Raw genomic sequence first — 18881 nt, 5'->3', positions numbered from 1 at the left:
ACTTTACAAGAAAGGGGCTTGAAAGATACGAAGCACCTCTGTGTCCACCTGTGTCTGGGAGACCAGCTCCTTATCCAGGAAGGAAGGGAAATGCTCCCCATCCCTTTTGACCTCCTCCTTTTTCTGAGCATGGCACCACTTCTTCTGCCAAAGCCCAGGGTCAGAAACTCAGGCCCTGCCTTCTTGTCCCCAACACCCTTCCTAGGCAGCTGTTACATCTGCTGTCTTTAATTTTAATTTAAAAAAAATTTTTTTTAGTTGAAGTATATTCAGTTTATAATGTTGTATCAATTTCTGATGTGCAGCATAATGTTTCAGTCATACATGTACTTACATCTATTCCTTTTCATATTCTTTTTCATTATAGGTTACTACAACAGACTGAATATAGTTCCCTGTGCTGTACAGTAGGATTTTGTTGTTTATCTATTTTATATATAGTAGTTAGTACCTGAAAATCTGGAATTCCCAATTTATCCCTTACCACCCCTTTTCTCCCCTGGTAACCATAGGTTTGTTTTTTATGTCTGTGAGTCTGTTTTGTAAATAAGTTCATTTATGTCTTTTTTTTTTTTAGATTCCACGTTAAAGTGATATCATATGGTATTTTTCTTTCTCTTTCTGGCTTACTACACTTAGAATGATGATTTCAGGGTCCATCCATGTTGCTGCAAATGGCATTATTTTACTATTTTTTTTTACAGCCGAGTAGTATTCCATTGTATATATATACCACATCTTCTTTATCCAATCATCTGTCGATGGACATTTAAGTTGCTTCCATGTCTTACATCCACCGGTCTATAAAGTCAGGGCTCATCTCCAAGGGAACAGGGCTGAGACTTGGAAAGATTTCTACTCTTCAAGAAGGGCTCAGTTACATTCTTTGGTTAATCCTCAATTTGACAGCTGATTAAACTATCAACAGTACTCCATTCCTGAATATCCTCGTTAATTTTTAGAGATGGAACGTGCATCTCTGTAATGCTTTTAGAGTCAACAAAATAAATGCCACATCATCCCCACATTTGCTGTTATCAGATTATCAAAGTAGCCAAAGTTAATGCTTAGTTTGAACATTTAATCTGTAATGTTTTCTCCTAGCTATGGTTAAAGAGATGTAACACTTTCCATGTGGTAGAATTTTCTCCTACCAAGAGAAAAATTTGAGTAATACTCTAGAAATCCATCTGCTGGTCTGGCAGTAGACAGACCCCCATTGAAAGAGAGGAACAGGGACTCCAGTTCAATAGACTTCTGTCTAGCTACAAGCTCTGGGGCCAGCCAGTGCCAAGACCTTCCAGTTGAATTCTTGCTTCCTTCTGACAACTGCCTAGATCCTAAGCAAAGTAAATGTTGCAAATAAATGAAACTTACTTATTTTCAGACCTGAGTTTTCTTTAGGTTGGCTAGGTCTGACAGACATGTTTCTCCAGTGTTTCCTGCTCTCCTTCCTAAAACAGATCACATGGGATGCACTTGAGTCAATTCTAGAGACCCATCCTTCTCATTGTGAATTTCAGGAGTGTTCTCAGAGCTTTTGAGGCATGTGGAGCTGTTTACCTGCACGTAATCCCAGACTTCTGTACCTTTTGACCACTCTGTCTGTTTCCATAGTGTTTCTGTCCTCTCTGTGTCCATCCCTGCTTCCGGTGAGCCTGCTCCAGGGTCTAGAATGGATGACGGAGGCCCAGGACCACACTGATCAAAACTAAAACTAAAACGTTTCATGTGTACTGAGCACTGACAAGGTGTCAGGCACGTCATCGATATTTGTGTGCGTTAACCCGTTTACTCCTTACTACGACCCTGTAGTGGAGGAGCTGGTATGATGGTCCCCCTTTCAGATGAGGAAACCGAGCCCAATGATGGGAGGCACACAGCTGGAAGCCGAGCCCAGGCAGCCGCTGACCTCTGGAGCCTGCCCTCCTGACCACTCACTCTTCTGCCTCCAGGGACACCCCACCTCCCTTGCCGCACAGGCTGGCCCCGTTCTTGCTTTTCCCTGAATTCTGGAGCACTGGGTTCATGGAGGCCTCTTTGGAAACACCAGGCATTCGCATCACAGTATTAGAAAAATTAACTCTAGGGCCCACTCTTTGGAAAAATACTGAAATAGATAAGACTCTGTTCTGCCCAATCAAGAAAATGGGGAGAAAACCCAGACACAAGATTAGAAGGGATGCAGGGGAAGTAACCAAATGCAGAGGATGTCCAAAGAAGCAAAAGATAACACTGTATCTTTTTGCTTATATGTATTTGGGCTACATAGGACATGTGAGATGTCCAAGTGGAAATGCAGGGAGACCATACATGGGTCCTAATCTTCCCCAGCAGACTTTATGTGCTTGAGGTGTGTCACCATGAGGTGGTCTCCAGCAGGCGCTACTGTAGGAGTCCCACATCTCTGGGGGAGGAAGACATCACATCTTCCTCTGCTACAGCAGGGTCAACAAACTTACGACCCTCGCGCCAAACCCAGTTCCTCGACCCATTTCTGGAAATAGTTTTCTCAGCACACAGTCAGGCTCCTTCATTCACACATCATCTCTGGCTACTTTCGTGCTTCAACAGAGACCATTTGGCCCCCAAAGCCAAAAATACTTACCATCTAGTCTTTCACAGAATAAGTTTGTGACCCCTATGCTGGAACCCTATAATTTCTCCAGTGTCAGACTAGTTTCCACGTTAATTAATTGGTCCAAAATTTCCAAGCTAAGTAGGTGGTGCAAATTCAGACCTCACTCATGCATATGCCCCATGTATGGTGTCCCAGTTTCTTTCAGATGCTCTTTTTCTAGCCACGGCCTGTGGAGGGACAACCTTGAGGCCTCTCCTTGGACCAGGGCAGTTGCTCTTACCTCAGTTTGAGAAATTCCTGGATATGTGGGTTTTCTTTTGCAGCTTAACAAATGATGGTTGTTTAAACACCCAGTTTACATTCACAGTGCTGTTGGTCAGAAGTCCAGCATAGTAAGGCTGGCTTCTCTGCTTAGGCTACAATCAGGTTGTCAGCCAACTTGACATTCTCATCTGGAGCATGCGATCCTTTTCTAAGCTCATTCCTGTTATTAGCAGATTTCAGTTCTTTGAGGTTATAGGACTAAAGTCCCCAATTTTTTTGCTGGCTACTGGCCAGGGACCTCTCTCAGCTCCTATGGGCCGCTCTTAGGTCCTTATACCAGGGTCCTCACATCCCAGCAATGGAGAGCCTCCTTTTCAAATCGCTCTTGTGCTTTGAATCTCTCACCTTTCTTTTTCTGCCACCAACTGAAGAAAACTCTGCTTTTAAAGGGCTCATGTCATTAGGTTAGGATCAAATGATAATCTCACTTTCTCACAGTCTACGGTGCCGTATTACGTAGCCTTATCATGGGAGGAGTATCTCAGCGTATTTACGAGTTACACCCACCAGCAGAGAGAAGAGCATTATACAAGGATGAGGTCCTTTGGGGTCATCCTGGAAATCAGCCCATCACCCCAGATTTTTGTAGGGAGCCCCATTCCAGCTTCCTACCACACACGGGCCTCAGGCCTCATCTCCTGTCCTGCTCAGGCTTATAAAACCCCATGCCTTGTGGAATACCCCTTTTTTCTTATCCCCTCATGGGCCATTCGGCTTCAGCTTGCTGCTCCACTTCCTGCTCTGGCTTTTAGTTCCTTCCTCATTTTCCATACCGGAGATTTTCCTTTTCTTGCTTCCAAGATGGGCAAACATTTAAAAATAATTTTGTTATGTTATAACAGTATGTTTAAGTGTTTGCAATGTGGTTTTTTTTTTTTTTTCCCTCAGTAGCACGTCAGCCGTATTTTCCAGAGTTTCAGTATTAACACTCTACGTTCCAAGATTACTGAGTCCATTAAAGTCAGTGGACCCTCAGAGTCCTAACCCCAGTGAGGAACAACCAGAATTTTACAAAGAATTAATGGTTAATCAGCCTGAAACTTGCTGATGTGTCGTGTCTGGGCAGCAGATTCCCTGTTTGTGTTATCTTTGCTGACCGTATCACCGCAAGAGCTGAGTTGTGTGAAAACCAAGGAAAATAAATTGCCATATCTTTCTGAGAACTAAATCTTTTCTGATAAAACAGTAAGATCGATGAACAAAAGAGAGTTTCCTTCACTGGGTTCTCTTGTCCAAATACTTCTTATTTGCAAGTCATTCACCATCACTAAAGGCATAGTTATTCTGTTTCCATTTTAAATCTGCGATATTTTTCTTTTACGATGTTGTTACGATGCTTTTCTTCAGATGTGGCTGAGCAGTATTTTCAGGAGAGCATGGCTAATCTTAAGGATGCCGAAGGAATGGAAAAAGCCAAATTTCTTTCAATTCAAGATGATTATTGCCATTTTTTACAAGTCACTGGACAGCAAGAGGTGAGTTTAGACCACGGTTGACCAGTTATTTACATGAGCTACCTGGTTAATATCCATGGGGTTACCCCTTCACTCTGCAAGCATCCTTTAAGCATCTACTCTGTGCAAGGCATGTGCCAGGCTCCACAGGGAAAGGGGTAATTAAGGCCAGGTGGCACACTTGGGCAGCTCCCAGATACTCCCTCTTGGGAAATGAAAAAGCTTATGAGAACTTAGATGCCATGTCCACCAGCAAAGGATCCTGAAGAACTAGAACCTTGAGAACCCAGTGGACAGACCCTGCTTATCTCAGTCTGTGGTTCTGGCTGGCCTAGAGGGTGGCAGTTAGTGTGTCTAATTCTCTCTTCTTATTTTGGGTAATGGATGGAATTTACATACATAATAAGAACTGCACTTTGCAGAAGTTACAGCTCACTCAGTGCCTGTGGAATCCTACAGGCTTGTTTTCCGTGGCTTGTAAACATGGAACAAGACCCAGAGTTTACATTCATTGGTAGTTAAACCCTTGGGAACATGATCCATACAAAGCCTAACAGCTACCAGAAAGTCACACGCTGTGGCTCGATTTGTACAGATGTACGCTTCCCCCCGACCCCCGTTCTCACCTATCAAAGCGAATCTTTGAGATGAAAAACTTCATCTTCTCTGATGTTGTGTAGACCTTCTCCCTGATCGCTCTCTCCTAGCCCTTAATCCTTCACCCTTCACTCAACTGATGGAGCTTAAGGAACAAATTTTTTCATCTAGATGCACCCATGTTCCTCAAGCCAAAGTAGGGCTGTCATAACCGTAACAAATGGAGTTTCCCTATTTTCCTGGATCACCCAACCAAGTAGAGAGAGGCCTTCCAGGGACCTTAGATTCTGGAACATCTCCAGGCGTTCTATGGGGAGGTCAGTAGTCTGAGCAGAAGCCTGCCCTCATCACACCTCGGTGCTTGCAGCTCATCAGTCACTTTTACCTCCAAAATGCACCTTGAATCCATCCACTGGTTGCCAGCTCCACCTCTGCCATCGTCATCTCTGGCCTGGACCACTCCAGCACACTCTGGTCCTCCAGCTGCTCTTCCACCCTCGCCCTTTTCTAATCCATCCTGAATAAGGAAGCCCTGGTCATCTTTTCAAAAAGTTGATCCGATCAGTGGACTTCCATTTGTAAAATATTCCTCTAGCTCCTCAATGCCCTTAAGATAAACTAGAATCCCATATGGCCCCCAGTATCTTGCACGATCTGGATTCTGCTGACATTTTCAGTCTCATTTTTGCCCCCCTCTCCTATTCTGGCCACACTGGCCTTTTCTAATCTCCACTTCTGGGCAGTGCTAGCTTTTGTTTTCTGCTCTTGGAAGGTTCTTCTTCACTGATCTCCTGGCTGGTGCAGAGCCATCCTTCAGGACTCACCAGCGTGCCTGCCTCCTCTCTCCCAGTCTTCATTACATTCTCCCCAGGATTCTTCATCATAGAACCCTGCTTGATATAATAATACAGCATAGTAATGTAGTACAGTAATGCATTGGAAGTATATATGTGGACGTTTGCTGTCTCTCCCCAAACTAGACCAAATTCCGTCTAGAGCAGGGACCCTCTTACTCGTGGCAGGGGAGCGATGAGCAGATGGGTAGATGGATGCTTGGCGATGGGCCGTCTGACTGCTCAGGCTGCCACAGGGCATCCGCCCTCTCCCCATTCCTGTCCAACTTCCTGCCCTGGTGTCTGTGGTCACCGATGCTACACCTCACTGCCCTTGCCGGGTCACCCAAACCAGTGGCATGGATCTAAAGATGCACCTCACTCCCTGCAGACTCCTTTGAGATTTTAGCAAACTGGCTCTTTTCATTCTACAGCCCCTGCCAGCCCTTCTGGTGCCCCTGTAAGAACAGGCAAAGCTGCCTCTACCTCAGGTGGATGCAGCCCGTGCAGGGCCCTCCTCGTCCTCCTGCCAGGCCTCCTTGTGTGTGACACAACCTGTCCAGCCAGACGTGGCAGCCTTGCTCTATGCTCGCCCTTGGTTGCAGACCTCTCCCTGTGGGTTCTAGCTGGAGTCGGCCGGCAGGGCTGGGCCCACGGACAGTCCCAGGCACGAGTCGGCCGGCAGGGCTGGGCTCAGACCACCCAGATGTGGTCACAGCCTACATGTGGCTCGACCCCTTTGCCAACGGGAAGGTGACCTTTGGGGGATGAAAATGACTTTTACAGTAAAATGTAAATGAAGGTCACTGTCCCACAGGTTAAGGTGCTCTGTGTAAAGATACTTTTCTAGTTGTGCTACTCTGCTGCTCGAGAACCTTCTCTGACTTTCTTATTTCCCCATAAGACAATCCAAACTCCTCAGCCTCCTCCTTGAAGGCCTTCCACCCCCTGCTGAGCTGTGCCTCCTGTCCCATCTCCCTCTGCCCCCTTCCTACTTTCTCTGCTGCTGTCAAATGAGTCCCCTCCCTGGCCCCACACCTGCCATGTGCTTCTCCCATCTCACACTTGTGCTCCCAGGTCCCCGGGCCCTCTTCTCAGCCCACCGAAATCCTCTTTATTCTTCACTCCTCTCCATTAAGCTTTTGCAACTTCAGAGACTGATGGTCTCTGTCTCCTGTAAACCCCGTCCATCTCTTCCGTAACCATCTCGACGTACCATTCAAGTTCATGCACATCTATGTCCAGTTTCCCCAGTCAGGCTGTAAATGGCATCGAGAGCTTCATTTAGGAAAAGGAATCTGGCTGTTTTTCCCATCACTGGCTCCTCCAAGCCCAACAACCAGTGTTCTTGGAAAAGCTGCCAAAACCCGACACTTGCATCACAGATGCTGGAAGGGGACATGGTACCAGGGACATGACAGGCTTTAGCATCAGGCAGGTCCCTCATGTAGCGAGCTGGACCACATGCTTCACAATGTACACAGTTCCTCTTCCCTGCAGTGATTTATCTTTCGACCTCAGAAATCGTTTCTTGCCTTATCAGTGCCTTTACTGTGGTTCACTGGTCCCACCCCCAGCACCTAATTCATCTTCCTGCCAATCAAATGAGTGAAGGCCTTGCTAGTGCCTCTGTCTGGGCAGTGCTAGCAGGACGGCTTCACGGCTCTGTGGTGGGCAAGGTTCCTTCACTGACTCCTGCTTTATTGGGCTCTTAAATTTGGCACTTGTGTTCTCTAACTGTAATCATGCTTTCATGGAGAAGACCGTGGAAGAATTTCAGGAGAAATGTGGGAGACCGAAAAACAGGATTTTCCCCTCTGTGTGTCTTGGTGTCTGACTGAAGAGATTAATACGAGAAGATAGTGGTTTCTGACCAGCTCATGCTTTTTATTCCATAAATCAATCAGATAAACCAAACAACATGTCAAATCTATTTAATATTTTCACCATGTTGGAATTTTTGCTTTTGGTTTCCTGGACTGTTTCTTGTGAGAAAGAGAAAACCCTGGAACATGTTCTGGATGTTCTGTAACTAGATCCACTGCCAGGAAACTCTGTAGTTTTTCACTTACATAAGAACATCCCTGCACAGAGGGAGGAGGGCCTGCAACTGGAAAGGATTAAAATTACCGGCCAAACTCAGATCCTAAGTCTGCGGTTGATGAGCTGTTTGGCTCTGAGCAAATTTCTTGACTGCTCTGTGCCTCAGTTTCCTCCTCTGTCAAACAAGGATTGAAATTGTACTTGCCTGAAGGAGGCAGTGTGAATTAAATGAGCTCACACACGTAAGCTCTTAGCACAGTTTTTGACGCGTGAAGGACACAGTACAGTACGCGTTAGCTTTTGTTCCTACTACCCAACTGCAAGGGATTCCTGCAGCATCCCAGGTGGCCCTTTTCTCCAGGGGTCCTTTATGCCTTCTCTCTTCACAGTTCGCACCATTCCCTCCCCCCACCCCGTGTAGGTTATTTCCTGACTCCTTTTTATGGGGAAAGTAGGCTTAGTTCATGAGACACTCCAGCCAAACTCATCCCCCTAAAAAGTGAAAATACACATCAGTTACATCACTTTCTCAGGAGGCGCTGATCCCAATCTGCCTTTGAACTTTTTAACCAGACAGATTTTTGTTCCTTTCACAGAGAGCAGCCTCCCTCCTGAGAGAGTCCCTGGAAGCCAAAGTGGGAGTGTTTGGAGATCTCAGTCCCGAGGTGGCCGAGACATACCGGCTCCTGGGCAGGGCCGACCTGGCACAGGGGAACCAGAGCGGTGCCCACAAGAAACTGAAGAAGGTATGAAAGCGGAGAAAAACCCGCCCTGCCTTCCCCGCAGGTGGCTTTCTCTCCCTCCACCACACTCTTCAAATGAGACTTTACGGGTGGCTTGTTAAGGGAAGATGATGTCACTTTCGCAGTTGATCTCAGCTAACACTTTTTGGTTAAAAGATATAGTAATCCTTTTATGCACAAAGATTTTTAAGTGAATTTTCAAGTTTTTTTTTACTATGCAAATCATTTAAAATTTGTACCTAGTGTAATTGATCAATCTTATTTTATTACACTCTTTCTGTAATGCCCAGTTTATAGAGTAAGTCTCCTATGTGTTCTGGCACTTCTGTGTCTATTTCTTTTTAAATTTGGAGTTTGTGTGGATGGTGTGAGGTATGGATCTAATTTTATCTTCTTCCCAAATGACAGCTCAGTTGTCCAGCACCATTTTATTAAACAGCCCGTCTCTACTCCAGTGAGTTGAACTAACACCTCCATCATATACTACATTTCCATATGTACTTGAGTCTATTTCTGGATTTCTTTCTATTCCACTTTCCTCATTGTTTATTTGAATTCTAGGACCTCATTGCCTTAATTAAAGAGATTTCATAGCATGATATAACACTTGGTAGGGTTAGACTTCCCTTGTGATTTTTTGCGGTTTTTTGTTTTTTAATCCTCCTCAAATATCAGGTGTTCTAGATATCCTTGCAAGTTAATTTTTCCACATGAATTTTGGTATCAGCTTGTCTAGCTCCATAAAAAGTTTGGTGGTATTTGTTGGAGAATTTGGAGAATTACGTTATTTGTAAATGAACTTTGGGAGAACTGACATCTTTATGCTGCTTAATCATTCTACCAAAGAACAAGGGATGTCTTTATGTGGGTTCATGTCTACTTTGTATCATTTGGGCACATTTTAAAGTGTTCCTTACATAGGTTTTGTACATTTCTTACTAAGGTGATTCCTAAGCATTTTTTGTCATTACTGCTGTTAGAAATGGAGTTTTATCCACTATTATACCTTTTGACAAGTTATTTTTGTGCATACAAAGACTATAGTTTCCTCTATGTTAATTTTATCTTCTTCTTTTCTTGCCTGAGTTAATTTGAGCATTGGTTCGCTCAAGTTTTCCAGGTACACTATTACATCATCCGCAAATAGTTTTACTTTTTGTTTTCCATTTTTTATGCATCCAGTTGATTTATTTTGTCTAATTGTATTGGCTCATACTTCCAGTACAATCGTAAATAATGGTCAAGATAATTGGCATCCTTGCCTTGCTCCTGATCTTAGTGGAAATGCCTCTAGTGATTCCTCATTTAATATATGCTGCCTTTGTACTAAGGTTTATATATTTTATCATGATAAGGAAGTATCCATCAGTCTCTATTTTCATATTTTTTAAGTAGAAATAATTGCTAGATTTCATCAAAGGCTTTGTCAGCATCAATGGAGATGATCATGATTCTTCTTAGATCATTTAATATGGTATATTTTATTATAATATTGAACCAACTTTGCATTCCTGGAATAAATTGCCTTAGTCATGAGGAATTATTTTCTCAATATGATTTGATTCTGTTTGCTAATATTTATTTTAGGCTTTTTGCAACAATATTTGTAAGTGATATTTGTTTAAGTATCAATGTTATTTTCCTTCCTAAAAATAATTTGGAATTTTACCTTTATTTTCTAAGCACTGAAGGATTTTGTGCCACATTAAAACTATCTAATCTTTGAAAGTTTGTACCATCTGTGAAACTCCTTAGACATGGAGCTTCTAGGGGGGAAATTTTCTTGACAATTTTCTCTATTTCTTCCATCTCTAATGGGGTCATTTTGGTAAACTATTTTTTCTAGGTAATTTATCTATTTTACTTACATTTTCAGATGGATTTGCACAGAGATTTACCAAGTAGTCTCATGAATTTTAAAATTTCTACTTTTTTAATAGTTATTTTCTCATTGTAATTCTTAGTTTTGTATTTGGATTTTCTTACTTTTTTCTTGACTGAATTAGTGGTTTGTCCATTTTGTTAATTTTTCTAAGAAACAGGATTTGAATTCCATAGGTCACTTGCCTTCCTACTCTCTATTTCATTAATTTCTGATTTTATCTTTATTCTTTCTTTCCTTGTGATTTGTTTTACCCTGTTGGAGTTTTTCCTTTCTTTTTAAATTGGCAATTTGATTCATTTGGGTTTTCATTTTTATTGATGTAAGTGTTTTAGGCTATGAATTTTCCTCATTATTGCTTTAAATGCATCTCATAAGTTCTGTCATGTTATGTTTACATTATATTAATTCATTTTAAAATGGTGAAAACCTGGGAACCTTTAAGTATCATAACTGCCCAAACCAAAAGAATTAACTTTAGTTCTGAGTGGGCAGTTCTATAAGTCAAGCCTTTTCTCTTTTTGTGACTTCTGATTCTGCTACACAAGGCACCAGACTTGGTAACATGTGTGGTGCCCATTTTTTTAATGAGATAACACATGTATCTATTATCAACTAGTCAGCTTAGTCATTGGATACCTTCTATGGGCCAGTGACTGTGCTAGGCAGACCTGGGGAAAGACCATGAATAACCAAGACAAATACGCTTCTTGTCCTTGTGAGACTTTCTAGTCTCGGCAGGAAGATACATTAAACAAATCATTTCAGAGAATTTAAAAATTACGCATATGCCAAAGACGTTATGGTGAGGGAAGAGGTGAGAAGGGAAGCTGAGGGTGGCAGTTGCTCTAGGTTTTAAGCTCCATCCTCCACTTTTAAGCTCATGCTTAGTGAGTGATTGTGCCCCTGGCACTGCACTAAATGATTGAGATCTATTACCTTAAGCCCTTAGAGCAACCCTAAGAGTTGGAGGCCTCCACTCTCAGTTTTTACAAAGAAGGACACAGGCTGAAAGCATGTCTCAGCCTTGGTTGCAAAGCGAGGGGTTGTCAGAGTGGGGGTTCAACACCAGGCGGTCTCTTCTACGCCGTCATCTACTTCACAGCTTGGGCTTCCAAGTAAGGTTTTGTTTGAACAAGGTCTTCTTATACTTTAAAAAAAAAAAAAAAGTTTGGAAACCAGTGGCACAGTGGGGAGCATGCCAAAATAAGGATAAGTAGGAGCCTTTGGGTTGCCACTGACAGAATACAACTCAACTAGCTCAGGTATAAAGAACGACTGTTGTCTTGTGGTTTCCCAGGAAGCGCTGACAGGCGCATGATTCGCGGGGCAGGGACACCTCGGAGCCTCAGGAGATAGTGACAAGGCCAGATTCTCCGGCCACCAGGGCTCTCCCTCCCTAGGAGTCCTGCCTGCTTCTCTCTGCACATCCTCCTCCTCTCTCACGGCAGCTTCTTCCCTCAAGATGGAGATCAGGGCTGCCAGCCCACCAGAGTTTTGCTTCCTTTCGCCAGGGATGTTTCTCAGGCACAGCTTGGAGGATCTCAGGGCCAAGTCTGAGAGGCCTGGCTTGAATCCAGCGCCCACCCCAAATCAGCCACCAGCGGCGTGGTGGGGTGGAAGGACATGGTGCCCGCGGTGGAGGTGGTGCAGGAAACACAATCCCATAGTCAGCAGACCTGGGACAGGGTCACTAGGGCCGCTCCCTCCTTGGGGGTGTGTGCATTGAGTATAATAGGCGTGCCACAGCCCCTTCCCTTAAGAGCGTCCCAGGCCGGCGAGGGACTTACAGACTGTAAGCCCCTAACTCTGACATTATGTGTTTAGTTCTGCTACAGGTCCATCCTGTGATCAGTGTGAGGAAGGAGTTTAGGGAAGGCGTCCAAATAAGTAGTCCTGAAAAAGAGCACAGCCTAGCAGAGACAGGGATTACCAAGTGGGAGATGGGGTGGGAGAGGAGGCCCAGGGGCGAGAGAGTGGAGCCTGTTTAAGAAGCAAAAAGCCGTCGGGTAACTGCCGAGGAGCAGCTGGGAAAGACCTTGCTGTCTTGTTTGCAGGTGAAGGGGCTGAGACTTGGTCCTTTAAACAAGGATCCCAAATGTTGGCTTGCAGGTCGAATCCAGCTCACTACCTGTTTCTGTGTGGCCCCTAAGTTAAAAATAGTTTTTACAGGTGATTATAAAACCTGCAGTCATTTTACAGGTGATCGTCAATTGACTTGATGGTATAGAAGACTGACTTTGAACCCCAGCTGAGTGAAATGTTATCCCCCAAAAAGGAAACCCATTCTTTTCATTAGTACAACTAGATTACATTATTATTGTATTTTAAATTTCATTGGCAAAAGTTTGTGGCAATTTGTTTCCTCCCTTCCTCCCTAAATACCTACACAATAGGTACGATTTTTATCTCTTGGCGCACAAGGTCTAGATAATATTTACCACCTGCCCTTTGCAGGAAAAGCTTTCTGAACCTGGCTCTAAGTGGCTGGGAGCCATTGAGGGAGTTCGAAGCAGGGCACAATAGGATTTGTTCTTTGGATTTTTTTTTAATCACAGTGAGGACAGTGTAGAGAATGGAATGGAGTGGCCCAAGAATTGAGGCAAGAGGCCTCAGTTTTCTCATCTGAAAAGTGGGGATAACAGCAGCCCTGAGCCCTCCTCCCCTCCCGATTTGTTCTCAGGCTGGGATACTGCGAGGCTTGGAGGCTTCCGGGGGCTGCCCGGGTGCAGAGCCCCGGGGGCAGGGTGGGGGGCTGGCCTGACTGAGTGCCACCCACCCTCGAGAATCTCCCGCCTCCTCTCTCCCCTGAGGAGGGGAGCTGCAATGTGGAAAAACTCCTCTCAAGGCTCTGCCCACACACTTCACTGCAGGCAGGGGAGGGAGCCAGGAATAGCAGAGGACGGCGAATGCTAGCAGCTGCGCGAGCCATCTGACTCGGGCCACACAAACCTTCCTGCGGCCCTGCTGGCTCCAGTGGGGACCAGTTCACTCCACTGCTGCCAGCTCGCCGGGCGGGCTGGTGTTGGGGTGGCTCCTGCGAGTTCCTAAGCCTCACGGCAACGCTCCAGGTCCGACCTCAGCAGCTCTGATTTGCAGACAAGGGGCCTGAAGCTCCTAGAAGTTAAGTCAATTGTCTGTGGGCAATTTACTGTTAAGTAAAGCCCAGACTTTCCTTAATGCCAGTGGTTCGCCAAGTATGGGTCTTAAACCTCCTGCATCACGGTCACCTTCTGAACCAGAGTCTCGGGCAGGGGCCCAGGGGCCCAGGCACCTGCATTTTAGCTTCTGCAGGAAGCCTGAGAATCACTGCGCTGGGCCCCAGACCCACCAGCAGGACTGAAAGTCAGCTCAGCTTCAGGAAACTCTCAGGTTTCATCCCTCCCAGCGCCTGCAGTACAGGTTGGTGACTTTTTCCCCCTTAGTTTGGCCTCATTAACCGTCAGCCCTGAAAACAATGACTTTGACATTTTAAAGCTATCTGGCCACTTGCCAGAGTCAGAGAGGAAACGGTTGAAATGTGTATCTCTGAGGGCTGTGCCCGCCATGGTACACGCGGTCCTCATGCCCACTTGTCCCCTTGTCCCCACCTGAGGACAGGGGCTGGCCGCTCCCGGAACCCCAGGGCACCCACAGGCCTTTAAACGTGCCTGTCGCATCTGCTGCTGAGCTGGGCTTTCTCAAATGCCATATTTAGCCCTGGGCTCGGCAGAGCCAGCAGCAGCTCTCTGAAGCTCCTGGCCCAGGGTTTCTCTTGTTTTTATCACAGCAACAGCTGCATTCCTCCACGTTTTCAACTCTGGAGCAGGAATCCATTGAATACTGGCCTTTCCAGATGTGCCCTCCTGGGCTGAATGGCCCAGGCAGGGTCCTGTGGGCATGGAAAACAGGAAGCATGAGAAACAAAGCAGGATTAAATCACTGAAAAGAAAACCACACTACTGATCTGCCTTTCAACGCATCTGCCTGCAGGGGAAAATTGGAGAACTCTGTTGGCTCCAAATGGAAATTTCCACAGCAAAAATTGACGTTTTTGCAACATGGAGACCTGGATTTTCATCCACGTGAAAGGCTACAAAAAAGAATTCACAGACTGTTTCCTGGGTCAGAAGTATCTCAGGACTAACCCTGGGCCCACTGATTACAGTGTGAAGTCGAGGTTGGGTACCACCTGAATCTGGCCTCCCTCTTAGGTGCTGTCCTCATCAGGGTTCATTCCACGGCCTGATTACTTTACAGCCATGAACATTAAACATCTCCACAAAAGAACAACAACTGTATGTGACCTCTTGCTCCAAGAAGTTCAAAGCCCACTGTAATGAGCCATTTGAAAAAAGACGAAGGAAAATGGTTTTCATTCATAGGTTGTATGTGACAAAGCCAGCCCTGGAAGGGTCCTACGTGGTCCTGGGTCAAGACTCTTGAACAAGCCGTCAGGTCCTGTCTATTCCAGCCATTCCTTCCACCAGCCAAACACACAGGGCCTTCTTGTGGACGGCCATGTTTCATACACCGTTCACGTCCCATCATTCCATCAGTGGCCCACTTAGTTTTACTTTCCCTTTCACATAGGTGGTGTTTTCCTTGTCGCCCTGGACACCGGGAAGCCCAGAGGCAAGTTTGGAGTCCCTACGGAGCCCCGTGTTAGCCCACACTGTTCGCATGGGTAGAGTCTCATTCGTCCTTGATTCTTATTTTTCTAATCGTCTTTGACTTAACCCACTGTTGGACCACAGCCCTCCCCCTCAAATCCTTTTTGAAAGAGAGAAAGGTCATAATGACACTGATTTTATGTATGAAATCCTGTTCTTGGTTTGAGAGGCATGCTGAGAGACACTTCAGGCACTCATTAGTTCCTGAGAGATGTTTGTAAACTGGTTGATACGGTATGAGAATGGGAGCTGATGGTTGAGGGGGGTCAAGGTCATCCATTCCTCACCTTCGGTGGGGAAAGTGTGGAGCCTCCCTTGCTGGCTGCGGGCTGGATGGAAATCAGAATTCCAGGTCTCTTGGCCACAGGCCGCCCTGGCATTGTCTGCTGCCAGGAAGAGGTGCTCTCCTCCGGGTCAGGCCCCCTCACCATAGCAGTCCAGGCACAGTGCCCCCTACCTTTGCTGCCCTCCTTGGAGAACACACATGGGCACTGTACAGGGACTGACCATGATAAGCTGCATTTGCTGCGGAAAGCTCTTCCAGTATCAGAACTCTTACCGTGGCTTGGTGAGTGCACGATGTCTTAGAAGCTCCAAAATTAGCATCAGTATGTGGAGGGTGCAGAACTGTGGCTCCGGGCAGACCATCCTGGCCTGAGACTGTCTGGTGACTTGTCAAAACCTCACTGGATGCAGGAGAACCGTGAGTTTATGGGTGGATGGCCAGGGATGGAGGGAAAGGCAAAACCTCCTCCTCCATAAATTCAGTGTGACCTTAAACACGTGGAAAGAGTGATGCCAGCAAGGCTGGTGCTGCTGCACTGACTCAGGAAAGCTGGGCAAGCGAAATGGGCCAGGGAAAGGTAGCTCGAAAGGCTTAGTTTTAAGAAGGTCTGGATTTCTTGTCTGTCTGGCTCAGAAATAGGCAAGCTGTCCACTTTAAAAAGAAAAGCTACGTTCCTCTGTGGGCACACGGCGGGCGTCCCCTGGAGCAAGTCCTGCTGCTGCATTTGTTTTCTAAATATTTGTGTTGCAGTTGTCCTGGAGAGAAATGACAGTAGCTTGCTCCAAGACAGGGGCCAGGGGATGGAGGAAAGCCGTGGGGGAGTTGAGGGATGTCGATGAGGACAGAGACCCCACGGCACTTGAGGTGAGGCGTCAGGGAGACAGCGAGGGTGACGTCCACACCTCCAAGACTGGCACTCAGACACTCAGGGAGAGCTTTTCAGACGGGCCGCTCTGAGCAGCCGTGTGAGGGGCAGTGCCTGGGCCCCCTCCGTTCTGTTCTCCTCTCCTGTTTCCCTTGTCCTAGGGCCCCGGGTCCCACCCTACCTGCATTTCTCGTGGGAGGCTTCCTACCCACCTGTGCAGTAATCATCGGGTCTCAGAATTAGTGGCCCTCCAGGTAAGGAAGCTGCTGGCGTGTGTGTGTGTGTGTGTGTGTGTGTGTGTGTGTGTGTGTGTGTGTGTGAGAGAGAGAGAGAGAAGAGAGAAACAGGGTATGCTCCCTCAAACACTTCCCGCTTCTGCCTGGGACCCCACCCCCACCCCTACCTGGTGCTCTTCACGTGCTTGAGTCCCCATCCTGCAGGTCTCAACTCCGAGGTCACCTCAGAGAGGCCTTCACTGACCCAAGAACCGTCTACCACCACTGAAACCCCTCCTTTGTGTGTGGGGGTGCTAGTTAATTAGGGTTATTTACTTAATTTTTTTAACAAAGGTTCTGGGGAATTGAACCCAGGACCTCGTGCACACTAAGCACACACTCTACCACTTGAACTAAACCTGCCCCCTCTCCTCCTTTATTCTTTCACAGCCTACATTCTCTTTTCTTTTCCACAGCTCTCATCAGGAGCTGTGATGACGTGTTTGTTTACATATTTTTAAATACCTGGTTCCCCCACTCCAGAAAAGCCCCCACCCCTTGCTCCATCACTGAGGTGGACACAGGGTTGGCCTATGGCGGGTGCTTGGCAAACACCTGCAGAAAGGCGTGGTGGCGGCAGTGGAAGACGCAGGCCCAGCGCACAAGGCTGGCGCTGACGGGCTCGGGGAAACCAAGCCCCACACGTGTGACCCGTTTTTAGAGGAAGATGCTGTCTGGTGAATTGTGTCTTGCTTCGTCCTTTCAATTCCCCCGAGTTCATCATCTAAGTAATCATTTCTGCTTGCCTGGTAAAGATAGGTAAATGAAAGCATATTTGTGTTTTTCTAAACTTTTAAGATATTTCACACTTCCATGTATTTTGGTTTCTGGTGTCTTAAGAGTAGCCTTGAGAATTGACATGAAAATAGAAGCACAGCTCGTGAGGTCCTGGGTAATTTCTCCTCCCAGAAGAAATACTCTAGCATCAGACAAGATGTGTAAAGAAAGAGGAGTGATTTCAGCTCCTGAGCATTAGAGTTGCTTAAAAACCTTTTCCTTTCTCTGGCTTTGTTTTTCATTTCATGTAAAGACAAAATACACACACTAGCATGACAGGCTTGGCGCCGACCCTTACCAGGCATGAAAACGTGTCTGTCTCCATTTTCCATCATGGAGTCGCATAGCCTTGCAAGTGAAATGGCTCTTTGCTTGCAGCCCTGGCTTCTGTTAATAAATAGGACGTGTCCTGGCAGCACCTTCATTGTGTGAAATTTCCCAATAGAAATGACGATGTGGTTTCAGGACTTAAGGCTGGAGGTTGAGGCAGAAGAGGAGGGCTCAGGGCCCCCAACCCACTTCTGCAGAGGCGCTGCTGTGAAAATAAACGGCCCTGCGTACCAACTGCTGATATTCAGAGATCCCCTCACATCAGAAAATATGCTTCCTCATGACTTGAGTCTTTAACTGTTGTGGTTCTCCAAAGCCAGAGTAGAGTCAGCTAACCTCCAGCCAGAGCTGCCCCTGAACCACCTGACTGTCCCCGCGGGGAAGGTGAGAGCTGGGGCACAGAGGAGGCCGGAGCTAGGACAGCAAATGGATGCCTCCTATCCCAGCTTGCTTGGCTCCTGGGAGCCTTAGAAACCTAACTTTCAAAACCCAAAGTCGTATCACGTATAATTTTTAAGATTCTCATCAAATGCTTAAGGATGTGTCAGTTCCCCAGGCTTCATGCGTTACTCCTGGGAAAAAACAGCCTGGTGGTCGGCGCTCTTTCTTATTGGACTTGCCTGGATTATGGTGGAGGCTGGGAACCCTGACCCACAACAGGGCTTCCTTACCAGGGGTTTCAGTGGCTGATGTATCACAGGAGCCCTGTGGTCCAGTCATGTCTTAAGGCTGCATATAAGAATTTGGTCGATCAGTTGATCTTTTGCTTCACTTATTTAGTTATTCATTCATTTAGCAAATGCTGCATCTACTTATGTGCCGGGGACACAAAGGTGAGCAAAACAAACATGGCCCCTTTGGGGACAGCTCGCAGGCTGGTGTAAAAGCTCCCTTTTGTCTTCCTGCAGGGGGAGGAAAGCTCCTTGTTTGGTATTTAAGGAATAATAAAAACAGAAATGACTCCTCCCAACCCCTGCAGATAAAATCAAAAAGAACACACGCAGTGTAACAACTTCCTAAAATTCACCTGGATACTCGAAATTTCAGTTTTTTTGCTCACTTCAAAGAAAAGTGAGAAACACCCTTTGGAGGCCGATTTCAGACCGGAGTGCAGTGGCCTCCTTGGAAGAACCTGGAGAGCACAAAATGCCTTAATTTCTGGTGGAGAATGTTGTCCTGTCGAGGTCTGGGGAGCTCTTTACCTAGTTCAGTGAGATGTTTACAAAGCCTGGTTCCCAG

At 46.2% G+C, this 18881-nt stretch overlaps 2 protein-coding genes across 4 annotated transcripts in view; one reads left to right on the top strand and one right to left on the bottom strand.

The window, feature by feature from the left end:
* TTC23 (tetratricopeptide repeat domain 23) overlaps positions 1-18881 on the top strand; it is an 83322-nt gene that overhangs the window by 59263 nt on the left and 5178 nt on the right. For all 3 annotated transcript variants that reach the window (XM_032469397.1, XM_006181669.3, XM_014556696.2), the window contains exons 8-9: positions 4253-4380; positions 8429-8578. In XM_032469397.1, the coding sequence (XP_032325288.1) occupies positions 4253-4380; positions 8429-8578 (278 nt within the window). The remainder of the gene's footprint in view (positions 1-4252; positions 4381-8428; positions 8579-18881) is intronic.
* SYNM (synemin) overlaps positions 10553-18881 on the bottom strand; it is a 37111-nt gene continuing 28782 nt past the window's right edge. The window contains exon 5 of the mRNA XM_032469396.1: positions 10553-14328. Within this exon, the coding sequence (XP_032325287.1) occupies positions 14251-14328 (78 nt within the window). The 3' untranslated portion in view covers positions 10553-14250. The remainder of the gene's footprint in view (positions 14329-18881) is intronic.

Source organism: Camelus ferus, chromosome 27 (genome assembly GCF_009834535.1).
Source record: "Camelus ferus isolate YT-003-E chromosome 27, BCGSAC_Cfer_1.0, whole genome shotgun sequence".
Classification (NCBI taxonomy): Eukaryota; Metazoa; Chordata; class Mammalia; order Artiodactyla; family Camelidae; genus Camelus; species Camelus ferus.
Note: the sequence above shows the minus strand (reverse complement) of the source record. Positions and strands in the feature narration are given on the sequence as shown.